At 37.7% G+C, this 21,293-nt stretch overlaps 1 protein-coding gene and 1 long non-coding RNA gene across 3 annotated transcripts in view; one reads left to right on the forward strand and one right to left on the reverse strand.

Annotated features, from left to right (window-relative positions):
- Nucleotides 1-4,815, forward strand: part of LOC138854695 (uncharacterized) — a 34,672-nt gene extending 29,857 nt beyond the window's left edge. For both annotated transcript variants that reach the window (XR_011393891.1, XR_011393890.1), the window contains exons 3-4: nucleotides 1,727-1,764; nucleotides 4,154-4,815. This is a non-coding gene — a long non-coding RNA (uncharacterized lncRNA). The remainder of the gene's footprint in view (nucleotides 1-1,726; nucleotides 1,765-4,153) is intronic.
- Nucleotides 4,816-9,133: 4,318 nt separating this feature from the next.
- The window catches only part of LOC128699665 (uncharacterized), a 122,495-nt gene continuing 110,335 nt past the window's right edge, over nucleotides 9,134-21,293 (reverse strand). Inside the window, exon 4 of the mRNA XM_053792421.2 lies at nucleotides 9,134-19,445. Within this exon, the coding sequence (XP_053648396.1) occupies nucleotides 19,333-19,445 (113 nt within the window). The 3' untranslated portion in view covers nucleotides 9,134-19,332. The remainder of the gene's footprint in view (nucleotides 19,446-21,293) is intronic.

A 21,293-nucleotide genomic window follows, 5' to 3' on the forward strand; every position in this document is an offset into this window, starting at 1 on the left:
CAATTCCTCAGACCAAAAGCTTCACTGTGCCAAGGAGTCCCCCTTGAAGATGTTGGAGAAACAAGATGAGCATGAAATGGAGTAGATTCCAGAAGCATCAGTAGCAGGAGGAGAAGTATGAAATAGATTACTATGAAGGTGAAAAGTAAGTTTGATGTTGAAGGAACAGAGAGAGTAAAGATTTGAGGGACAGAAAATATAGGGAAGGCAAAGAACAGGAGATTTCACAGGACCCATGCTAACCTTCCTATGATGTATAAATATACTTAGTTGGATGAATCTTATTGTAGCCAACTGGCCCAGTGGCTTATGCACTGGCCTGGAGTTTTATGACTCTGTTGCCATGGGTTCAATTCCCACCTGTTCCATCATTTATTTGCAATTGTGTTATGATTTTGTGAGTAATGCATACTTAAAATTGTACTATTTTCGTTTAGGCGTGCATGAGCGTGTTCGATAGGAATGAATGGAGACGAATGGTATTTGGGACCTGACGATCTGTTGGAGTGTGAGCAGGGTAATATTTAGTGAAGGGATTCAGGGAAACCGGTTATTTTTATATAGCTGGACTTGAGTCCTGGAAATGGGAAGTACAATGCCTGCACTCTAAAGGAGGGGTTTCAGGATATTAGCAGTTTGGAGGGATATGTTGTGTATCTTTATACGTATATGCTTCTAAACTGTTGTGTTCTGAGCACCTCTGCAAAAACAGTGATTATGTGTGAGTGAGGTGAAAGTGTTGAATGATGATGAAAGTGTTTTCTTTTTTGGGGATTTTTTCTTTCTTTTTTTGGGCCACCCTGCCTCGGTGGGAGATGGCCGACTTGTTGAAAAAAAAAAAAACTCACTTTTTATACATTTGTAAAAACTTCTACTTAATTAATAACCTATGTCTAGTTCTTAAGTAGTCTGTAAGCATTAGGATTAGTCTGCCTGAATTACACTGCATGTAGTTTACATTTTATATACTTTCTGCAGTATACAAAATGTAAACCGCATATTGTATAATGCAGAAAGAAATAAAGTTGTTTGTTTTATTTGTTTATTGGAAATATTTTCTTCAACACATTGGCCATCTCCCACCAAGGCAGGGTGACCCAATTATTATTATAATCATGGGGGAGTGCTAAATCCGTAGGGATTATACAGCACCTGTGGAGGGGGGATGGAAGATATTCAGGCTCAATTCAGGGAACTGGAGTACAGATCCAATTCCCTAGATCAAGAGTCCCTCATTAGTGTCAAGCTAACCTCCCTTGAGGGGCCTGATACACGATAATCAACATTCTCTAAATGATTTCTAATAAAGAAGTTTTTCATGAAATCTGTATTTTTATATAAAGTATTGATGCTGACTATTTTTTTTTTTTTTTTTTTTTTTACACAGGGTTTGACAGGTTAAGGATCCCTAGCGTTATTGACAGCTATTTACAGGTTAAGGATTCCTAACTTTATTGGTAAGCTAAGAGCTGTTACCTACATCAGCTCATTTGAAAGCATTTTTATTGTTATGAGACATACAAGTAGGGAACAGGATGAAGTTAGAGCCATCTGTGGATTTATAGAGGTGTTATTACCACAGGCAATTTCATATATTTCAATGATTTTGCTATCTATGAATTGACAATTATATAAAATTCTCAAGAATATGTAAGAGAACATTGGCTGTCAGGAGGTACCAAACATATTAATCTCATTTATAATTTTTTTTCTCTTTTGTTAACAGATTACAATTTGTGCAGTACAGCCATCTTCAGCTTACAGGTTAGTTCATTACTGATTACCTTGTGTATTTTTCTTGCATTCAGATATATCCACCATACTATCACACACACCTACCATACTGACACCCCCGACACTCCACCATATTAGCAAAAACACGGCAAGTGAGCGAGTCAGGTTATTTGATTGGTAAGCTGGTTGGTGGGTTGGGTTGGGCCAGACCAAACTGAAATGAATAAATTGTAAATTTTAGGTATTTCACTTCAGTAGTTGTGGACTTAACAATATACAAATATTACTATGAACTTATGCTAGAAAATTCCACATGGGTGATATCTAGATACTATTCGAAACTTATTCTACTGTACTAGCTGCTAGAACTTCCCTTCAGTGGTTGTTCTTGCAGATATGTATGTGCCAGTGAGGGGGTGCCAGTGAGGGGGATCTTGATTCAGCCTACCATTCTCAGAAGATAAGTGCTTAGGCTATTAGAAGTAGAGGATGCCTCTCTTGGGTACAGCAATTCACTTACTTTACTGAAATGTAAAATAAACAGGCAAAAACCTCCTATGCTTTATTATACAATCATGGGAGAGATTTCGTTTGGATTTTTAACCCCGGAGGGTTAGCCACCCAGGATAACCCAAGAAAGTCAGTGCGTCATCGAGGACTGTCTAACTTATTTCCATTGGGGTCCTCAATCTTGTCCCCCAGGATGCGACCCACACCAGTTGACTAACACCCAGGTACCTATTTGCTGCTAGGTGAACAGGACAACAGGTGTAAGGAAACGTGTCGGAATGTTTCCACCTGCCGGGAATCGAACCCGGGCCCTCCGTGTGTGAAGCCGGAGCTTTAGCCACCAGGCCACAGAAGAGTACGACATCTACCGGTGTCATACAGAGTCTGGAAATTAGAGGCAGTTGACTGCAGGTCAGATTCCTTACATTAAGAGCCTGCAACTGGCATCATGACTCCCTTACCATGACTTCCTTGCAGAGTCATGGTAACATTTTGCTAGATTGTCCAGAGCAGCAGGTATTATAGTTATAACAGGGAAGTTCTCAACCAGCACAGCTCATGCTGTGTCTAGGGAATGGAGACAGGCAAGTTTGAACCAGGGGAGGATAGCTTCAATTCCTCAGATCAAGAGCCCTTTTGCCCACATTCAGGCACCCCTATGAAGGGAGATAAGGGATTATTATTATAATCAGAGAAAGTGCTAAACTGAGGGAAGTAAGAGAGTGCACTCATCCCTCAGGGTGTTTAAACACTTCAGTCTTGGTAATGGCTTGATAAAGCTCCTGGAGAGCGAAACGTTGCCACAATAAAATGTCACATTAGTTGCACTTGTGTCCTTTTACTTTACACAAGTCATGATGAGAAGAAACATAAGATACAGATAAGATACTCAGTAAATTTGTGTTTAGTGAAGGGTATAATTAACTATGTACACTTATATTTAACACAAACTTTCTAAACCCCGCAAATTGAAAGCTCCGTGTCCACAAATTTGAAAAAAATGGTAGATAATATTTTTTTCTAAAGATAATGAAACCCAAACACAAGAACAGTTTTGAGGCTTATTTTCAGCCTATTATAGTGTTCAAACCAACCCAATTCCTATTTTGGTGCTATCAATTGATCACAAGAAGTTGAATTTTACAATATTTTCAGTAAATTCCAAAACAATGTAGGTATTCCAGCCACTAAAACAACCATCTCTGTTCTTCACTTGCATCTTCATGTCTATCCTCTATAACACTGCCCTCCGTTTTGAATTTATCATCTCTCTCTCTCTCTCTCACACACACACAAAATATTTTTCCTTATATCTCAGCTAATACACTATAACCAAGAATGATTGGACATGGTTTAGGCCATCTCAATAATTAAAGCAGAGCTGATAAAAACCCAGAAAACAAATGGGGGGTGGGGGAGAAGAGGAAGCCCTGCCCTTCTCCAGGAAAATCACCTAAAATTGACTGTTTTTGCTATATTGACATCTATTTCAGACCACTTCCAGTACTAAACTGACCAAAATCTTCTCCGTTCACTAGTATGTGTTCCATTTTATCTACAGGCACTAAGAAACAACCAATAAATACACACAAAACCACTCTACAAAATGCCCCAAGTTGGTATTTGAAGCCAAATGCAAGATCAAAGGTTAGCTGTTCCCATCATGCAAAGTTTAGGGAAAGGTATTTTTTTATACTGCACATAGATCCATTCTCTCATGTCTAGGCAAAAATTTGCTATTCACAAATAATTATGCATACTAATACATTGATTGCTATAACAGTATGGTAAGTGATTGACAGCTTAAGGGTTAAGAGCAGGTACCATATATTATTTTCATTTAATCTATAATTAATACTGTTGCTGCTTTCTTAAAGCTATAGTTTTAATAAAAAATCATCTCTTGCAGCTGCCCAGACCCAAACTCGTTCAACCGACAATGCTTTGCATACATTGACCAATGCAATACTTCACTGGATTGCCAGAGATCAGGCAGAGGTTCCCGTTGCTGTCTAGTGGCTGGGTGTGGCAAGGAGTGTATGAAATGACCTGAAGGAGAATACATAAGTGCAGCAACATGTGCTCTATTTTGCATGTGTGTGCATGCATGTATTTTAGTGACTATTTGTAGCAAGGATTAAATCTCAGCTCTTGGTCCTGCCCACTTTCTGCCTCTTGAAGTCTAAATTTTTTTATATATAATTTTTTCTCCCCTGGTCCTTTTATTCTCTGTCATCAGAATCAGCTTTTCTAGCCTTCTTCTCATAGTTCATTTTTCCTCAACTCTGAAACTAGTATCTTTGTGAACCTTTGTGCTTTCTCTAGTTTCTTAATGCAGTCAACAGGTGTGGGCTCCATATTGTGGAAAGTGTCTAGCATATGTCATATATAGGGTCATGATTGCTTCTTTATTAAGATTCTTGAAAGCTAATCTTAGAATTGTCTAGTGCATGGTTATTTCTTAAGCTACTTGGTTAGTGTGCACTTTGGTAATATGTTTGGTACTTGTACTGCATTTTTCAATGTTATTTTATTGTTGATCCAGTTAAAATAAAAAATATCTTAACATAACCGGAATTTCAAGAAGAGCCAATTTTACCATTTTCTTTGCAATATGTTATATGTTTTGCTTCAACATTTTAATATTTTCCTTCTAGCTTTATAATCTTGTTTAATAAAATTGCTTTACTGCAGTTGATCTTTCGACATTGTACTTAGTTTATATCAGCAGACTCTTACTGTAACTATTAAGAACATAAGAAAGGAGGAACACTGCAGGAGGCCTGTTGGCCCATACTAGGCAGGTCCTTTACAATTCATCCCACTTACAAAACATTTGACCAACCCAATTTTCAATGCTACCCAAGAAATAAGCTCTGATGTGCAAGTCCCACTCAAATCCAACCCCTCCCACTCATGTACTTATCCAACCTAAATTTGAAACTACCCAAAGTCCTAGCCTCAATAACCCAACTAGGTAAACTGTTCCACTCATCAACTACCCTATTTCCAAACCAATACTTTCCTGTGTCCTTTCTAAATCTAAACTTATCTAATTTAAATCCATTACTGCAGGTTCTCTCTTGGAGAGATATCCTTAAGACCTTACTAATACCTATCTTCCACTTATACACTTCGATCAGGTCTCCTCTTAACTTAAGAGTCTTCAATCTTTCTTCATAAGTAAGATTTCTAATGCTATGTATTAATTTAGTCATCCTACGCTGAATGTTTTCTAACGAATTTATGTCCATTCTGTAATATGGAGACCAGAATTGAGCTGCATAATCTAGGTGAGGCCTTACTAATGATGTATAAAGCTGTAAAGTAAAAGGACACAAGTGCAACTAATGTGACATTTTATTGTGGCAATGGCTTTATCAAGCCATTACAAACAATACATGGACACAGAGGGTATATAAAGGCTCAGAGTGAGGTGCAATACTAGTGCGGTACCATTTTGATGTTCACTAGTGGTAGTAGTAGTGACAAAAGTAATACAATATGGTAGAGCAATTAATTCGTACATGAGTAAAAGGATATAAAAGCTATTACTTGGGTAACATAAAAATAGGTTGGACAAATATAGAGTGGAAAGAGGCAGGTTGTTTCAGTGTTCACTCTCTGTAATGTGCTTTGTGTAGTATAACAGGAGAGACTATGTGATGGCAGGGTTTACTGTTTTCAGGAGGATTCTTGCTAAGACTTCGGAGATGGTGAAGCTGCCGTTGTTTTGTTTAATTGTATTCGAAACAGCGATCAGTGCTGATTCGAGGCACTTGCGTCTGCGGAAATTAGTTTCTTTGATCACTACTTGGGCGTCTCTGAATTTCATGAGATGATTGGTGGAATTTCGGTGTTGTACACAGGCATTGTTCAAGTTATCGTTCCTATTTTTACGTTACCCAAGTAATAGCTTTTATATCCTTTTACTCATGTATGAATTAATTGCTCTACCATATTGTATTACTTTTGTCACTACTACTACTACTACTACTACCACTAGTGAACATCGAAATGGTACCTCACTAGTATTGCACCTCACTCTGAGCCTTTATATACCCTGTGTCCATGTATTGTTTGTAATGGCTTGATAAAGCTCCCGGAGAGCGAAACGTTGCCACAATAAAATGTCACATTAGTTGCACTTGTGTCCTTTTACTTTACATATTGTCGGTAATTCTACCAACTTTATTACAATGTATAAAGCTGCAGTATGACCTCTGGACTTCTGTTGCTTACACTTCTTGATATATTGTACTAGCCTGTCAAACCTTTGTAATAAAATTAGGTAACACACTGTTGATGCAGGAAAAAAAAATTCCCTTAAGGATATGAAATGAGTTGACTATGAAATATAAAAATAAGTATTATTTTCTATAAATTTCTTATGCATGAATGGGTTTTCTAACACATGGAACAAAGCTGAATAATTCCCATTCCCCAGGCACTGTTGACTCCCACTCGTTTAATGCTTCCCCATAAGTGTAATACTTTACAAAAGTGAGGCCTTCAGTGGGAATGTATTGATGCTGGTAAAAGGCTCATGATGCAAGACTGGAGACACTACCATCTGGAGGGAAGACTACAGACACTACCATCTAGGGATTAAAGGCACACAGAAACAGTTAGAAGAAAAAATATATTCACGGGGAGTGCTAAACCATCCAACACTGTTGGGGTGTAGTTTAGGCTTTGTTTTTGTCAAGCAGTTTCCCGCTAAATAAACCAGAGGGAAGCTCATGGCGGTCAAACGGTAACTTGGGTCTTTTTGGAAGTCAGCATGGGTAGCTGTTGTAATTGTAGTTCTCGTGTCATGATGCACAAAACTGAAACCATGATTGCAAACAAATCACGGGGCGGGTGAGATTTAAACCCTTGGCCTACGAGTTAGGATTCGCTTACCATGGCTTCAAGCCCCACCTGTTTGATTTGTTCTCATATATTGTCAGTGCACTCAATAAATGTTAACTTTGCAAGTGAGAAGGAAAAAATGACTGTCACACAACACTAAGGCATGTCAGAGAACTAACAGGCTTGTCATCTCCAATTTGTGATATAGATTTCTGCTACCTAAAAAAGTACATACCCTGTCATGCTGAGAATGGAAGGCAACTTTCAAGCCTGATAATATCAAGAGTGCTTGAGCTACTGTAATCATAAAGCATGTATGCAGCTTAAACGCATTGAAGCGTAAGGAATTTTTATTAGGACTATGTGCCATACACCTGTAGAGTAATGGATTCCATGTACTCGCCTAATTCCTAATTGTGAGAGGTTGAGTGTGATAGCAAGAAAGAGGCTGAGAAGTACATTGCACAGAATCTGAAATAATATTAGTCACCTATCATAACCAAGTGCTAAACCCATAATGGTCAGAATGTAGTATGTATAGAAGCACCAACAATCACTTCGGTAAATGGACACACGTAAAGTATTCAGAATGTTGCATGTGTGCCTATTTATTTAATGAGAGGAATGCTCCTGAATACTGCAAGGACAACTTTATAAAGCACATTTGAGAAGTAGAAGCCGGAGCCTTAGTCAGGAATGGTATGGGGGAATCAATGACAGTACTTATTATCAAAACCAAGTGCTAAACCACTGGGGTCATACAGCACTGCAGGGTAGAGGTTGTAAGGGTGGTGAGGAGTGCTAAAGGAAGTATAATCAAAGGTTGTGTAATAAATCTGTTGCTGTCAAAGTCAAACAAGGAGTCTGTGTCAAAGGTGGGGCCATTAGCAAAGAAGGAATATAAAGTGAGGGTATTTGAGCGGTGACATGAGAGGTAAATTCTGTGTGCTTGCTGGAAGACTGGACAGTCAAATAGAATATGGCAAACTGAAATTGGAACCTGACAATTTGCACAGAGTGGAACTGAGTGCCTCTCCATGAGATACCCATGAGTGAGATGTGTGCACCTGATGCAAAGAAAGGACAATACTAAAACAATAATAGCAACTTCAGGTGCTCATAACCCTACCCACCAGTGAGCTCAAACAGGGAGGCACTTTATCATTCTCTTTGTGGGGAAATGTTAGGTCCTTAATGAGTCAAACAGAGCCTGTGTAATAAGAGGTGATCATGCATGATCTGAGGAAGGGTTGACAATTCCAATTCCTCGAATCAAGACTCCTTCAGAATTATTATAAAGAGAAAGCACTAAAACGACCCCAGGACTAATAGAGGCTACACAAGTAACCAACAGAGGACTAAGCAACAGTCTCGGGGCCAAAAGGGTACCCACCACTCTGAGGTCTGCTTGGCCCTAGCCAGATACACTGCCTCCTAGTGCCTCCTTGAGAGGTCAAACACCACTCCACCCATACAATACTACTAACACACTTCTTCCACAGCTCACCATGACTCAAGAAATCGTAATGACACGATTGCAAACAAACCATACCCCCGGCCGGGGTTGAACCCGTGGCTAGCTGGTCTAGTGGCTAACGCGATGGGCTGGAGTTTTGAGACTATGACCCCAGGTTCAATCCCGGCCGGGGGTATGGTAAGCTCACCATCTAGGAACCACAAAACAAGAATCCAAGATCTGTGAGACCAGGCAGCTAATGCAAGACCAACAATGAGCCTTCTGTTATGCTTCGATCCGCCCACCAAAAAAGCGCGTTGCACACTCAAGGACCTTGACTCCAAGGTCAGAATCAACTTGCTGAAGAGTGAAAGCGAAGGACATATTGGTACCCAGGATAGCCACAGCAACAACAAGACCCATAATCTACCACCACCATGTAAAGCAATAACTCAGTCGTAGCTAAAAAAAAAAAATAATGTCATCAAAGTGAGCAGTTAGAACCTTCTTGACCATTTTCTTCCATCCAAATATGATATATAAAAAAACATTCACATGGTAAGAGGTCAATTATAAATATTTATATAAAGTACATGCATATAAAAAATGCACGTGAATTTTATTTTCAATAAATTATTACATACAAGGAAATGAAATATGTACAGAACAAATTAAGATCTTTTTATGATAAAACTGAATATAAAAATGCATACAAAATTGGCAAAGTAATAATACTAATCAATGGAAATAAGAAATACACTTGGAGGCATAAATAAAAATAGTAAAGAGGAGCTGTACATTTTAGACTGAGGCCCTCTTCAGCTTATAACTGATGAAGACAATTTGAGGGGTCAAAATATTCAGCTCCCTCTATGTTATTCTGTATACATCTCCCAGTGGGTTTTTTAGTTTCCACATAAATGCATATTTAAATATTTTATCAAATTATAAAAATATAACATTTACCTTTCATATAGTACATTAGTATTTTTCATAACAGAACTAACATTACGGTTTGTAAAAAATCTAAATTATTATAATTTTTGATTACAGTGAAACCCTGGATTTCATCCTTAATCCGTTCCAGAAGGTCGGTCTAAATCCGAAATGGACAAACAGTGAAGCAATATTTCCCATAAGAAATAATGTAAATACATACAGTTAATCTGTTACAGACACCCAAAAATATTAACAAAAAATGCATTTTTTAAAGAATAACTATAGTTTTACATACAGAAAACAATGAGAAAGATATATAAATGACTAATGAAATAGATAAATGAACATTTAACATCTCTTGTTAGGGGTATGGACGGTGAGGAGGGGGGAGGGAGTAGGAGCAGAGGTTACTGTTTGGAAGGGAAATCCCTCTCCATAAGGACTTCAGGTATCAAGGCCCTATCCGGGGTTACTTTCCTTCTTTGTCTGTATAGTCCTTGTGGCTTAGCGCTTCCTTTTGATTATAATAATAATTTCCTTCTTTGTCTTTTACTGGCACTGGACCCCTGTTGCAATAAAAATCTGTTCAGAGAGCTCTGTTTCTAGCATCTGTTTAAGATTTGCCTAAAATGGGACAAGGTATTGTCACTGAACATGTTGCAGATACGGCTTGTATCAGCTTGGCCAGGGTGATATTTTTCCACAAAAGTTTGCACCTCATTCCACTTTGCACAAATGTCCTTAATCATCCCTTTTGCAACATCAGCTTCCTTGATTTCTACTTTCTTTGCCAGCATGGAACTGATTGTTGATTTAGTGAGCTCAGCCACACGTATGCCACTTCTGTATTTTTCTACAATCTCTTGAATTCTATCGTGTTTCTCACCTTCTTTACCAAAGGGTTGGCACTAGGAACCTTCTTTGAGCACATGGGGGCTTATTTCGCAGTGGCACTCGATAAACAAGCACAAAAAAATGGATTATTATGAAATTTCAGATGAATGCTCACTCAACCAGTGACAGAGCCAGACTGAGACATTCACGCATGAGTGGCGGTGTCCCGGGTGGGCAGACGCATCTGACACGGATGATTTCCGGGATGAGGTACAAAATCCGGAGTAAAATTTCGCCGAAAAAAGTGGTCAAAATCCGAATCATATGATATCTGGTGCAGACGAAATCCGGGGTTCCACTGTATATTCACTCTTTGAATTGTATTTTAAGGATAAAAATGACATGAACTGTGTGGTTTATCCTAGCATACAGCCTCTTCCCATTTGAAATGGCTCTCTTGAAATAAAGAATCAAAACACTCAATAAATATTATTAATTATTTTTATACACAAATAACTTGTACATTAGGAGCCTGAAACTTATGACAATCTTTCGGTCTGACTTGGGCCATTATGTAGTCACCAGCTAATGGTTCTAGTTGGACAAAAACATCATAAGTTTGTCTCCTAATATGCAGGTTATTTGTGTTATGTTCCAATCACTGTATTGTGCCTTTTTATTCTTCATAATCATTTTTATATTAAAGAAGCCATAAACCTGTGAACATCATACAGTGTTACATCATTATTTCAACATATATTTGGATTTATAATACATCTGTTACTTCAAAATTCTTTTGTAATTTCAGATATTGATATAAATAGGCCTACCAAGTAATTTACTCTATCTGTAAGAAGGGTGTGCTACAGATAAGAAACATGCAGATTTTAACATGGAATCTATGTATACTGGAATATGAAAGCTATCCTTACTCAAACAGAAACTGTACAAGTAATTTTTTATATAATCCTTTCTTAAACTAGACAAAAATAAATGAATTTCCATCATAATTAATTAATGTATCCCAGTCATTCATTTGCTATTCAAATACTGACTTTGGCTAGTCCAGCTACCCACCCTCTGGAAAATGTCTTATTTGCATACTTTTGGTACACTCTTACTGATGTATTACCTCTGGAAAGAAGTCCAGGGATAAGCAAAAGTTTTCTACTGGTTGTTGAGTCAATTTCCAAAGGAAGGAGACAATTATTATCTGAACCATGATAGTACCAAGGTCAGTATAAATACACTATGTGGCTGCAGAAGGGTGGTTTAATTCAGAAACTAACTTTCCAGTGATGTAACTGACCTTTCAACTCTAGGTTGGATAACAGATGAATGAGTAGTTGAGAAATCATGACATACTACGAGTGACAAATTCAAGCTAAACTGCACTCAGAATCTGATACAAATAAACCTTAAACTGTCTTCAAAATTAAATTTTAATACCACCAATATGTCACTTTAATCAACATTATATGGTATTTTTCAAATATATTGTCATTCTAAGCAACAATTGCTGGGAAAAGTACCATATTTTGAAAATGCTACACTCTGTAAACACCACATATTCATTACACATGACTAGAAAATGGCATCACAAAAATTTTTAAATTTCATATTTACATTACTCATATTTAAAATATAAAATCAATATTTTCTGTAGGAAATAATAATAAAAATAAGCTGTTTATAACAAGGTTCATTACTGTATAATGAAATTTAAGACTATACGATAATCTTATTTTGAAAGTCACTGCATTCTGTTTCACTTTCTGAGAATAGTAGAATGTTAATACAGCAAGGCGTGAGTGAATCATGCCATGATGTTGACCCAAGATGGAGCTGAAACTAATTGGTGCTACCACACGGTACCCCGGTGTCCCAGATTTTTTTCATACTGCGCACATTGAGTGCGCAGACCCATTCTCTCGTGTCTAGGTGACTCAGGCCTATCACGCTAAATTTGAAGGAATGAAAAATAAAACCCAGATCTACATTCAGTGCGCTACGCATACAAACGTATGCAGTAGACCGTCATTTAGCATGAGTTTATTTGGCACGACATGAGTATTGCACAATTGAAGAATTGCAGCACAATTTTATGTAACACATCATATAATTAATTTAACACGGTTCAGTCTGTGGGAAGGAAAAAAAAATTAGCTTTTTCTCAAGCGGCCGCCTTGTTGTGGAGCAGCTGGGGAGCCCTCCCGCCATCCTTTACCACTCCCCGACACCACCCCACCATCCCAGTCCAGTCTTTCTCTGCTACAAGGCAGCTGTGTTTTTTAATTGTTATGGTATTTTAATTGCTATATCTTGTATCTTCCAAGCAATCATAACACCCAGTAGCCATACCAGTGTTGCTGAAAGTGGCATGAAGAGGTATAAGGACTTAAGTCTTAGAATTAACAAAGAAACAAAGATATTAGACAAGAGATAACCTGTAGCTGTAATGAAGTGCTACTTTGTACACAGAAAAAGAGGTAAACATGAGTTTGTGAGACTGACTGAGTGACTGACTTACTGTGTGATTTGACTGACTGACTGAGTGACTTGACTGATTTGCTGAGTGACTTGATGGACTTACTGAGTGACTTGACTGACTTATTGAATGATTTGACTGACTGAATGATTTAAAGTTAGACACTCCAGTACAACCATTGACTTCAGTACCAGAACCTCTACCATCCACCTCAGCCCAGTAGAGCCACAGCATAACTCTCCACTCTCTGCACAAACACCAGCACCTACAATTTAAGGTAAGAAATACTATTATTTGTTACATTTGTAGTCTTAAGCAGTAAAAACAACATAATACATCACAACAATAAACTACAACTTCATATTCACTTTTATTTTTGTAAGATGTGGATGTCTAAAAAAAAGTTGTTTGGCTTTTTGGGGGCTCCCAGGAACATAACCCGATTTTTCCTAGAAGTTCTTCAGTTCATCTAACACGATTTTACATAACACAGCACTTTGAGGAACGTAACTACCGTGCTAAATGACGATCTACTGTATATGCGTTTGGACAGTTTAAGGGTTAATAACCCATACTACTCAAGCACTTTATGAAACAGAACAACAACAGCTAATTCCATAACCTTTTTGGAGCTTTCTTGTTTACTGGAGCTGGTGTGGTTCCCAAACTGTTTTGCACACTCCTGTATTGAACTTACATTGGTTGTCTATTGAAGGTCAGTACAACATATTCACCAATACTGTACATATATAATGCTGATGATGACCATTTTATGGTCCTCCGACATTAGCTTTGATGTCTTGTTTACCCTCAGGTTATTTCTCTGTCATAGGTAGCATGTGTGAGTGAGTTAATTTAAATATTTAGTGAAGTAAACATTTTATGTGATACACAATAAATCTTTACCATCTTTTCAATAAAAAAAATGCTACAAATATTGTAGCTTTCCTGTTTTATTAATGCAAAGTACAATAAGCACATTGTGTAGAAAACACCAAGTATGTTAAACACAGCGTGTAGATAAACATTGCCAATAAATTCTAATGCAGCATATATGTGAGCAATCTTGAGGGTTCTTCTACCCCCATGGCCCAGCCCAATGCTATTCTGAAAGGTAAAAAAGCTAAGAAGTTTACAAACTGTACAACAGCTCTAATATCAACTTTACCCATCTAAAAAAAAAAAAAAAATAGAAAAAAATCAGAGTATGGTTCCCTGAAGTTTCTTGCCCATCTTCTAAAAACAGAACTGTATTATGCAAATTCTTAAATAGAATGATAAATTAAGTCATTTTGTTGTATGTTGAGTAGAGTTAAATTGCTGTTAATTTTAGTGTAAAGTTATATAATACACAATATATCAAAATTCATAAAAAAAGAACACTTAGGAGAGGAACCTTATGACAATGTTTTGGTCTATCCTGGACCATTGTCAAGTCACAGCTGAGGCAAGGAAAGTAGAGAAGACTTAAAGACAATGCAGTGGAAGAAGGAAGTGGTGGTGGTGGTTGTAGTAGTGCCAGTACTACTACTAGTACAGTATATGAAGTACCAAAAATTTGCACGGGCACATTACTCTTCTCTCCTTCGAGGAAGAATCTTCAGGGGATCTAATAAATGCCATTACAGAAGCACTGTGACACAAGTACTATTGTTACTTTACTATTGCTACTTTACTATTATTACTTTACTATTACCACTGATCATGAGTGTGTCAAGAATTAAATGGACATCTCATGGTAACTACTAGCCATTACAATGATCAATGTTGTATTTAACCACTACATTTATTAAATGTTTTACCGAGTATTAGAACATTCTGGACCACGCTGATATTATTGTAAGAAAAGACTACAACAATATTTGTAAAAATCTTAATCACAATTATTACATCTGAAATATTTTTGTGAAGTGAATTATAATTTAAATTATTACTACAGTACAACAGGATATTTACATTAAAGGCATAAAACACTTATGCCTATTTCACTGCATAATTCAACTAGTATATACTAATAATTATAACACAATAAATAATCTGTTTCAATAATTGGTGGTACATTTCAAGAACAGTAATGTATTTGGCAAGATTTATAGAGAAAAAAAAAAAACTTGCTACATAACATTTAAATACATATAACATTATTTAATATTTTTGAAAATGTAACTTTCGTATTGCATAAGCATAAGCATTAGTACCACTGCTGCTATAAACAATATGTGAAATCAAAGTGCTGTGAAGACTTTTTTTTTTAACACACTGGCCATCTCCCACTGAGGTAGGGTGACCCAAAAGAGAAGAAACACTTTCACCATCACTCACTCCATCACTGTCTTGCCAGAGGGGCCCCAAAACTACAGTTCAAAATTGCAAATATCTCCACTCCTCCTTCACGTAACTACAAAATAGTTCTTTTGAAAAGTATTTGTGCATAAATGAGTGCTTTTTCCCTCTTAACCACTGTGTCACTGAACCTAAAATAAGAGTTTACCCTGAAATTGCAATAAATTTAAATAGCATAAACCTAAGGGACAAGTCTGATAATAAAAAAAAATGCCCTCAATATAACCAACTAATTGGAGGGATTCTCAAACTGTTCCATACATCAAAATAATGTTTTAAAAAAAATCACAGAAAAAGCACTAGAATAATCTAAAGCATACAGTGGACCCCCGCATAGCGACCTTAATCCGTGCAAGAGGGCTGGCTGTTATGCGAAATGTTCGCTATGTGAATGAATTTTCCCCATAAGAAATAATGGAAATCAAATTAATCCGTGCAAGACACCCAAAAGTTTGAAAAAAAAAATTTTACCACATGAAATATACATTTTCCTACACACAAAGAGAAGGATACATGCACAATAGTAGAGTAGTACATGCACAACATATATTGTGCATGTACTACTCTACTAAATGAAGAATAAATGACACTTACCTTTATTGAAGATGCAGCAATGACTGATGAGACACTGTGTCCTGGGAGTGCCTTTTCCTCCTGAGTACTGTAGGTCCTGTTTGGTATTTTCTTCCAGAACAGGCCTTATCACACTGTGTATGTCACTACGATTCTTAAATCTCTCAAACCAACCTTTGCTGGCTCTAAATTCACCAATATGAGCACTAGTTCCAGGCATTTTCCCTGTTCACCTGGGTGTTAGTCGACTGGTGTGGGTTGCATCCTGGGAGACAAGATTAAGGACCCCAATGGAAATAAGTTAGACAGTCTTTGATGACACTGACTTTTTTGGGCTATCCTGGGTGGCAAATCCTCTGGGGTTAATTGTTTCTTGGTATTCTCAATAAGCCACACCAACAACGGTGCTACAGCAGCAGCAGCAGCAGCTGACGATGTTACAGCAGCAGCAGACGATGCTACAGCAGCAGCAGCAGCAGACGATGCTACAGCAGCAACAGACGATGCTACAGCAGCAGCAGACGATGCTACAGCAGCAACTGACGATGTTACAGTAGCAGCAGACGATGCTACAGCAGCAGCAGCAGCTGACGGTGGAACAGCAGCAACAGACGATGCTACAGCAGCAACAGACGATGCTACAGCAGCAGCAGACGATGCTACAGCAGCAGCAGATGATGCTACAGCAGCAGCAGACGGTACTACAGCAGCAGGAGCAGCTGACGGTGGTACAGCAGCAGCAGCTGACAGTGCAGCAGCAGCAGCTGTACCACCAATAGTAGCGATGGTTGATTGGGGTTTATTATACAACCTGGCCAGCTCGGAGACACGCACTCCACTTTCATACTTATCAATGATCTTTTTCTTCATCTCCATAGTAATTCTCACCCTTATTGCTGTAGGGTTGGCACTAGAAGCTTTCTTGGGGCCCATGGTCACTTATTTTCCAGAAAAAAATCACCAAAAACACTGTAATAATACAAAATGTTCCGATTGTATGCTTGGATGTTACCGCGGAGGCTGGCTGGTAAACAATGCCACCCGCGGAACATGTGAGCGTGGCTCAGGCCGCACATTGGACGCGTCTCGGACGAAGGCCGCTGAGCGGGTTTTTGTCCACTATGCGGGGCAAAATTTTAGCGATCAAAGCGTCCGCTATGCGGATTGTCCGTTATGCAAGGCGTCCGTTATGCGGGGGTCCACTGTACTTAATATAGTACTGTACACATCATTTACAGAAATATAGCAATAAACATTGAAAATAAATGCATTAAAATTACACTTTACCCAGTTAATTTTGTCTATTTCAGAAATCTGTTAATTCATGTTGCAGAAAAAACTTAATCTCAAACTAAATGTTATGACCCCCTCAGCCTCAAGCCTCAATAAATTAATAACTCGTATATAATTTTATTTTATAAATATTTTGGCTGGAAAGCACTACATGATACAACATTTTTAATGCTGAATGTTGTATAAAATATGGTTTGAGCATGAAAAAATTGGACAGACAAATCATACACCAAGAGGTGTATATCTTTAAATACAGTACATCGTCCCTATTAGAAGATATGTGGCTCAGCAGTAAAGCGTTGGACCTATCAATCCCAGGACCACAGTTCATGCCCCTCCTGTCCATCTTTCTGTTTATTCACAGTACATCTAGTTTATCCCAACTTCAGGGATTAATTAAAAAAAAAAGGTTGACTGGCAGTGTACAGTGCCATTTATTACAGAATGTCTTTAATCCTCATTAGGTGCAGCATAATGTCTTACTAAGAGCAGTATAAGACATTACTAGAATAATCTTGCTATTTTATCGAAAGCCAGTCATACATAGGACATCTCTAACGTATTATATTCCTTAATCTGGGATAAATTTTTTGAGTATTCAGTTATCAATATGATTTACAAAAGGCAGTCATAGATAAGACTTATCTAATGTATCTTTTCTAGGTTATAAATTATGTTCCTTAGTTTGTGATAAATTCTTCAAGTATTCATTTACCAATATGATTTACAAAATGTTCAAGAGTACACAAGAACATTATATTTTATAAAAAAAAAAAAAATACAAATATCATTTTGTAAAATACAGTCCCAAACGAAAAAGAGGGTGACGCTACTAGCGTAGTGTACCAGTATTTCAAGAGCTCATTATATAATAATGGATATAATTATGTAAGCAGTTTTGTCTCTTCACTATGTGAAAGAGCTGTTCACTGCACATCTTCACCCTATGAATGCTAGAACTACTATACTTTGTTTTGTAACCACTGTGAGCCTTCTGGATTATCCCAGAGGATTAATAACTTAGGGTAACACTGTGGCTTATTTTTGTTGGGTCCTTTATAGGTCCTATTCCCCATGGATATGACTAAATAAATAAATAAACTTGTCCATTCATCGTGCCCAGGGTGCGACCTCAGATACTTTCAGTTGTGAGCTGAAAGCTGAATACGTCAATGGAAGTTTTTAACATTACATTATACACAGCTCTATTAACTTAACATAAATATTATATTAACCAAAAAATAGCTTTTGAAATATTATATATAGGATAACCAAATAATTAAACAGTAGATGCCAAAAAAGGTACCTGAAAGTAGTACTCATCTAGAAATAGATTTGGTGCAACTCAGAAACTAACGTTTTTCAAGCGTTTCGTTGTCCATATATGTTACTTGAGTGAAACCTACGGACATACCCTAAACAGGGTTTAATTCAGAGACCAAAAATCCAAATTTTAATTCAATAACAATGTAAAACAGCATCCACAAATAAAAACATTAACAATTTTAAAATAATTTCTTTGATTTTTAAGGAAGTTCATGACTACTATACAGGCTACAATTTCAATAAATATCACTTAAATACAGTATATAATAAAATGGTTACTACCTAGAGATACCTGGAGAGGGTTTTGGGGGTCAATGCCCCCATGGCCCGGTCTGTGACCAGGCCTTGCCTGGTCTTGTAAATTTGGAATATAGAACTGATGCCTATAAAACATGTTTCAAGAAATAAATAATAATTTGTGTGCAATTTGTGCTCAACTTCTAAAAAAATGCTACAAAAGTATTATCTATTGCAATGATATAACACTACGGTATTGCTACCACAGCACTGTATTTATTGAAGTAATAGTGCTATAGTATTGCTACAGTAGCACTGTATCTATTGCAGTGCTAAGGTCTAGTCATTATTCTGAAATCTTCTCACACACTGAAAATCAATATGGATAAATCAAACTGGATAAATGCTGTGATATACCTGTGACTGATTTTGAGGGCTCATCAGCCCATGCAGACTGTCCTGAGGCCAGATTTCCTTGCTGACTGCCTGATCAACCAGGCTGTTGCCTCCAGCAGCCTACAGATATACACTGCCATCACAACCTGCCTCATTTGACACTTACAAAGAAACTACCAAGTCATCACCATATAAATTAAAAATCTTTATACAGTGATGGGAAATGATGCAACAGTAGTAGCTATACTTAATTTTGCTGCAGAAGTTATGCTGAAGTTTTTCTTAATGACTCAGTATGCTGGAAAAATGCTGTAAGGCTCACTATATGGAAGTGATAGTGAAGGAGTCACTATATGTCATTCTTGAGAGTGACCTTCATAGAATTTGGAGAGTATATGGAGACACCTTTGGTTTCTTCTGGAGGCATGTCATTAAGGCCAGCAGTCTCTTCATCTTTGGAAGCTGTGAATGAAATTTGTTATTAGAAAGCATAAAATATCCAGCTTTTGATATACGAGGCATTGTGCAGCAGAAAAGAATAAGCACAATTCAAACAACGGAGAAAAATGCAGACGTGGGGACAGATCAGAGTTTAGAAGCTCAAGCTACCATATTTTGTTATGGGGGTCTGAGCCTAACTTACAGATACAGAAGACAACAACTACACACTTTTCTGCCCCTCTCTGCCTCATAAGACAGATTTTCGGTGGATAACCCTGGAGGGTTAGCCACCCAGGATAACCCATAAAAATCAGTTTGTCAACGAGGACTGTCTTATTTTCATTGTGGTCCTTCAATATTGTCCCCCCAGAATGCCACTCACACCAGTCAACTAACAAATTAAATTAAACCCAACTAAGAGCACCGGTCCCAATAACATCCCGCCTAAGTTCCTAAATAATGGCGCCTCTGAATTATTACCAGTTCCTATTGCGCACATAATAAATTTGTCCATAACCACAAATACTGTCCCGGAAGGATTCAAAGAGGCCAGAGTTACTCTTCTCTTCAAGAAAAATAGTAGATCTGATGTCAGCAACTATAGGCCTGTTAGTATACTCAGAGTGATGTCCAAAATTCTAGAGAAGGCAGTATACTGTCAAGTAGTTAAGCATCTTAATGACAAAAACATTCTTCATAGTTACCAGTCAGATTTTAGGAGATCTCATTCAGCCAACACCTCCCTCATTAATTTGATGAACTACCTGAGAACTGAAATGTCACTAGGGAATTTCATAGGAATGGTAACCGTAGACTTGCAAAAGGCCTTCAATACAGTTAACCATAATATATTATATAAGAAACTACCAGCTATTGGCATGAGTTCTGTAGAATGGTTTAAGTCCTACCTGAGCAACAGTAACCAAATTGTCAAAATCAACAATAGAGAACCAGAACCCATGCCAATAACATGTGGGGTTTCTCAAGGTAGTATCCTGGGCCCTTTGCTATTCCTGTGCTATGTGAATGACATGCCTATCAGTGTCAAATGCAAGCTTCTACTGTACACAGATGATAGTGCTCTGTTAGTATTAGGTAAAGACCCACAAGACAATGCTAATGTACTATCACTAGAACTAGAGTCCTGCAGCAAGTGGTTGGTAGACAACAAATTATCACTACAGTGGTTGGTAGACAACAAATTATCACTACACCTTGGGAAAATGGAAGCCATACTCTAGGGCACGAAACAAATTGAAAAGGGTAAATAATTTTAATGTCCAGTGTAATGGGGGACCTATTATTACAGTAAATTCGGTGAAATACCTGGAAATCCCCTTTGACCTACGCATATCAGGAGTACTAATAAGGAACAATGTTGCAAAGAAAGCGAATGCCAGACTAAGGTTCCTCTACAGACAGACAAAGTGCCTACCTACTGAGTCTCGCAGGACCCTATGTCTAGCTCTCATTCATGTATTATAGACTACTCTTGCTCTTCACAGAACTGCCTCAACAAAAAAAAACTGAAAGATAGGCTACAAATCATCCAGAACAAAATGGTGAGATTCATTCTGGACCTGGGTCCAAGAGAGCATATAGGCCAGAATGAATTACAACTGGACATGCTGATTGTTGAAGACAGAGTAAATCGACTAAAGCTAAATTATGTTTATAAAATTGCTCACACTCAGTGTCGCCAATATCTTACTGCCAATTCTGTTAAGGCCAGAAACCAATGGAATTACAGAACAAGGGGAAGGGAGAACAACTTTGCAGTACCTAGAGTCAGTGGTCAGGCTTCAAAGATTCTTTTCTGTTCTGCAATAAAAGAGTGGAATAGATTGCCTGTATATGTCAAAGCCTGTC

This window comes from Cherax quadricarinatus, chromosome 67, assembly GCF_038502225.1.
Source record: "Cherax quadricarinatus isolate ZL_2023a chromosome 67, ASM3850222v1, whole genome shotgun sequence".
Lineage (NCBI taxonomy): Eukaryota > Metazoa > Arthropoda > Malacostraca > Decapoda > Parastacidae > Cherax > Cherax quadricarinatus.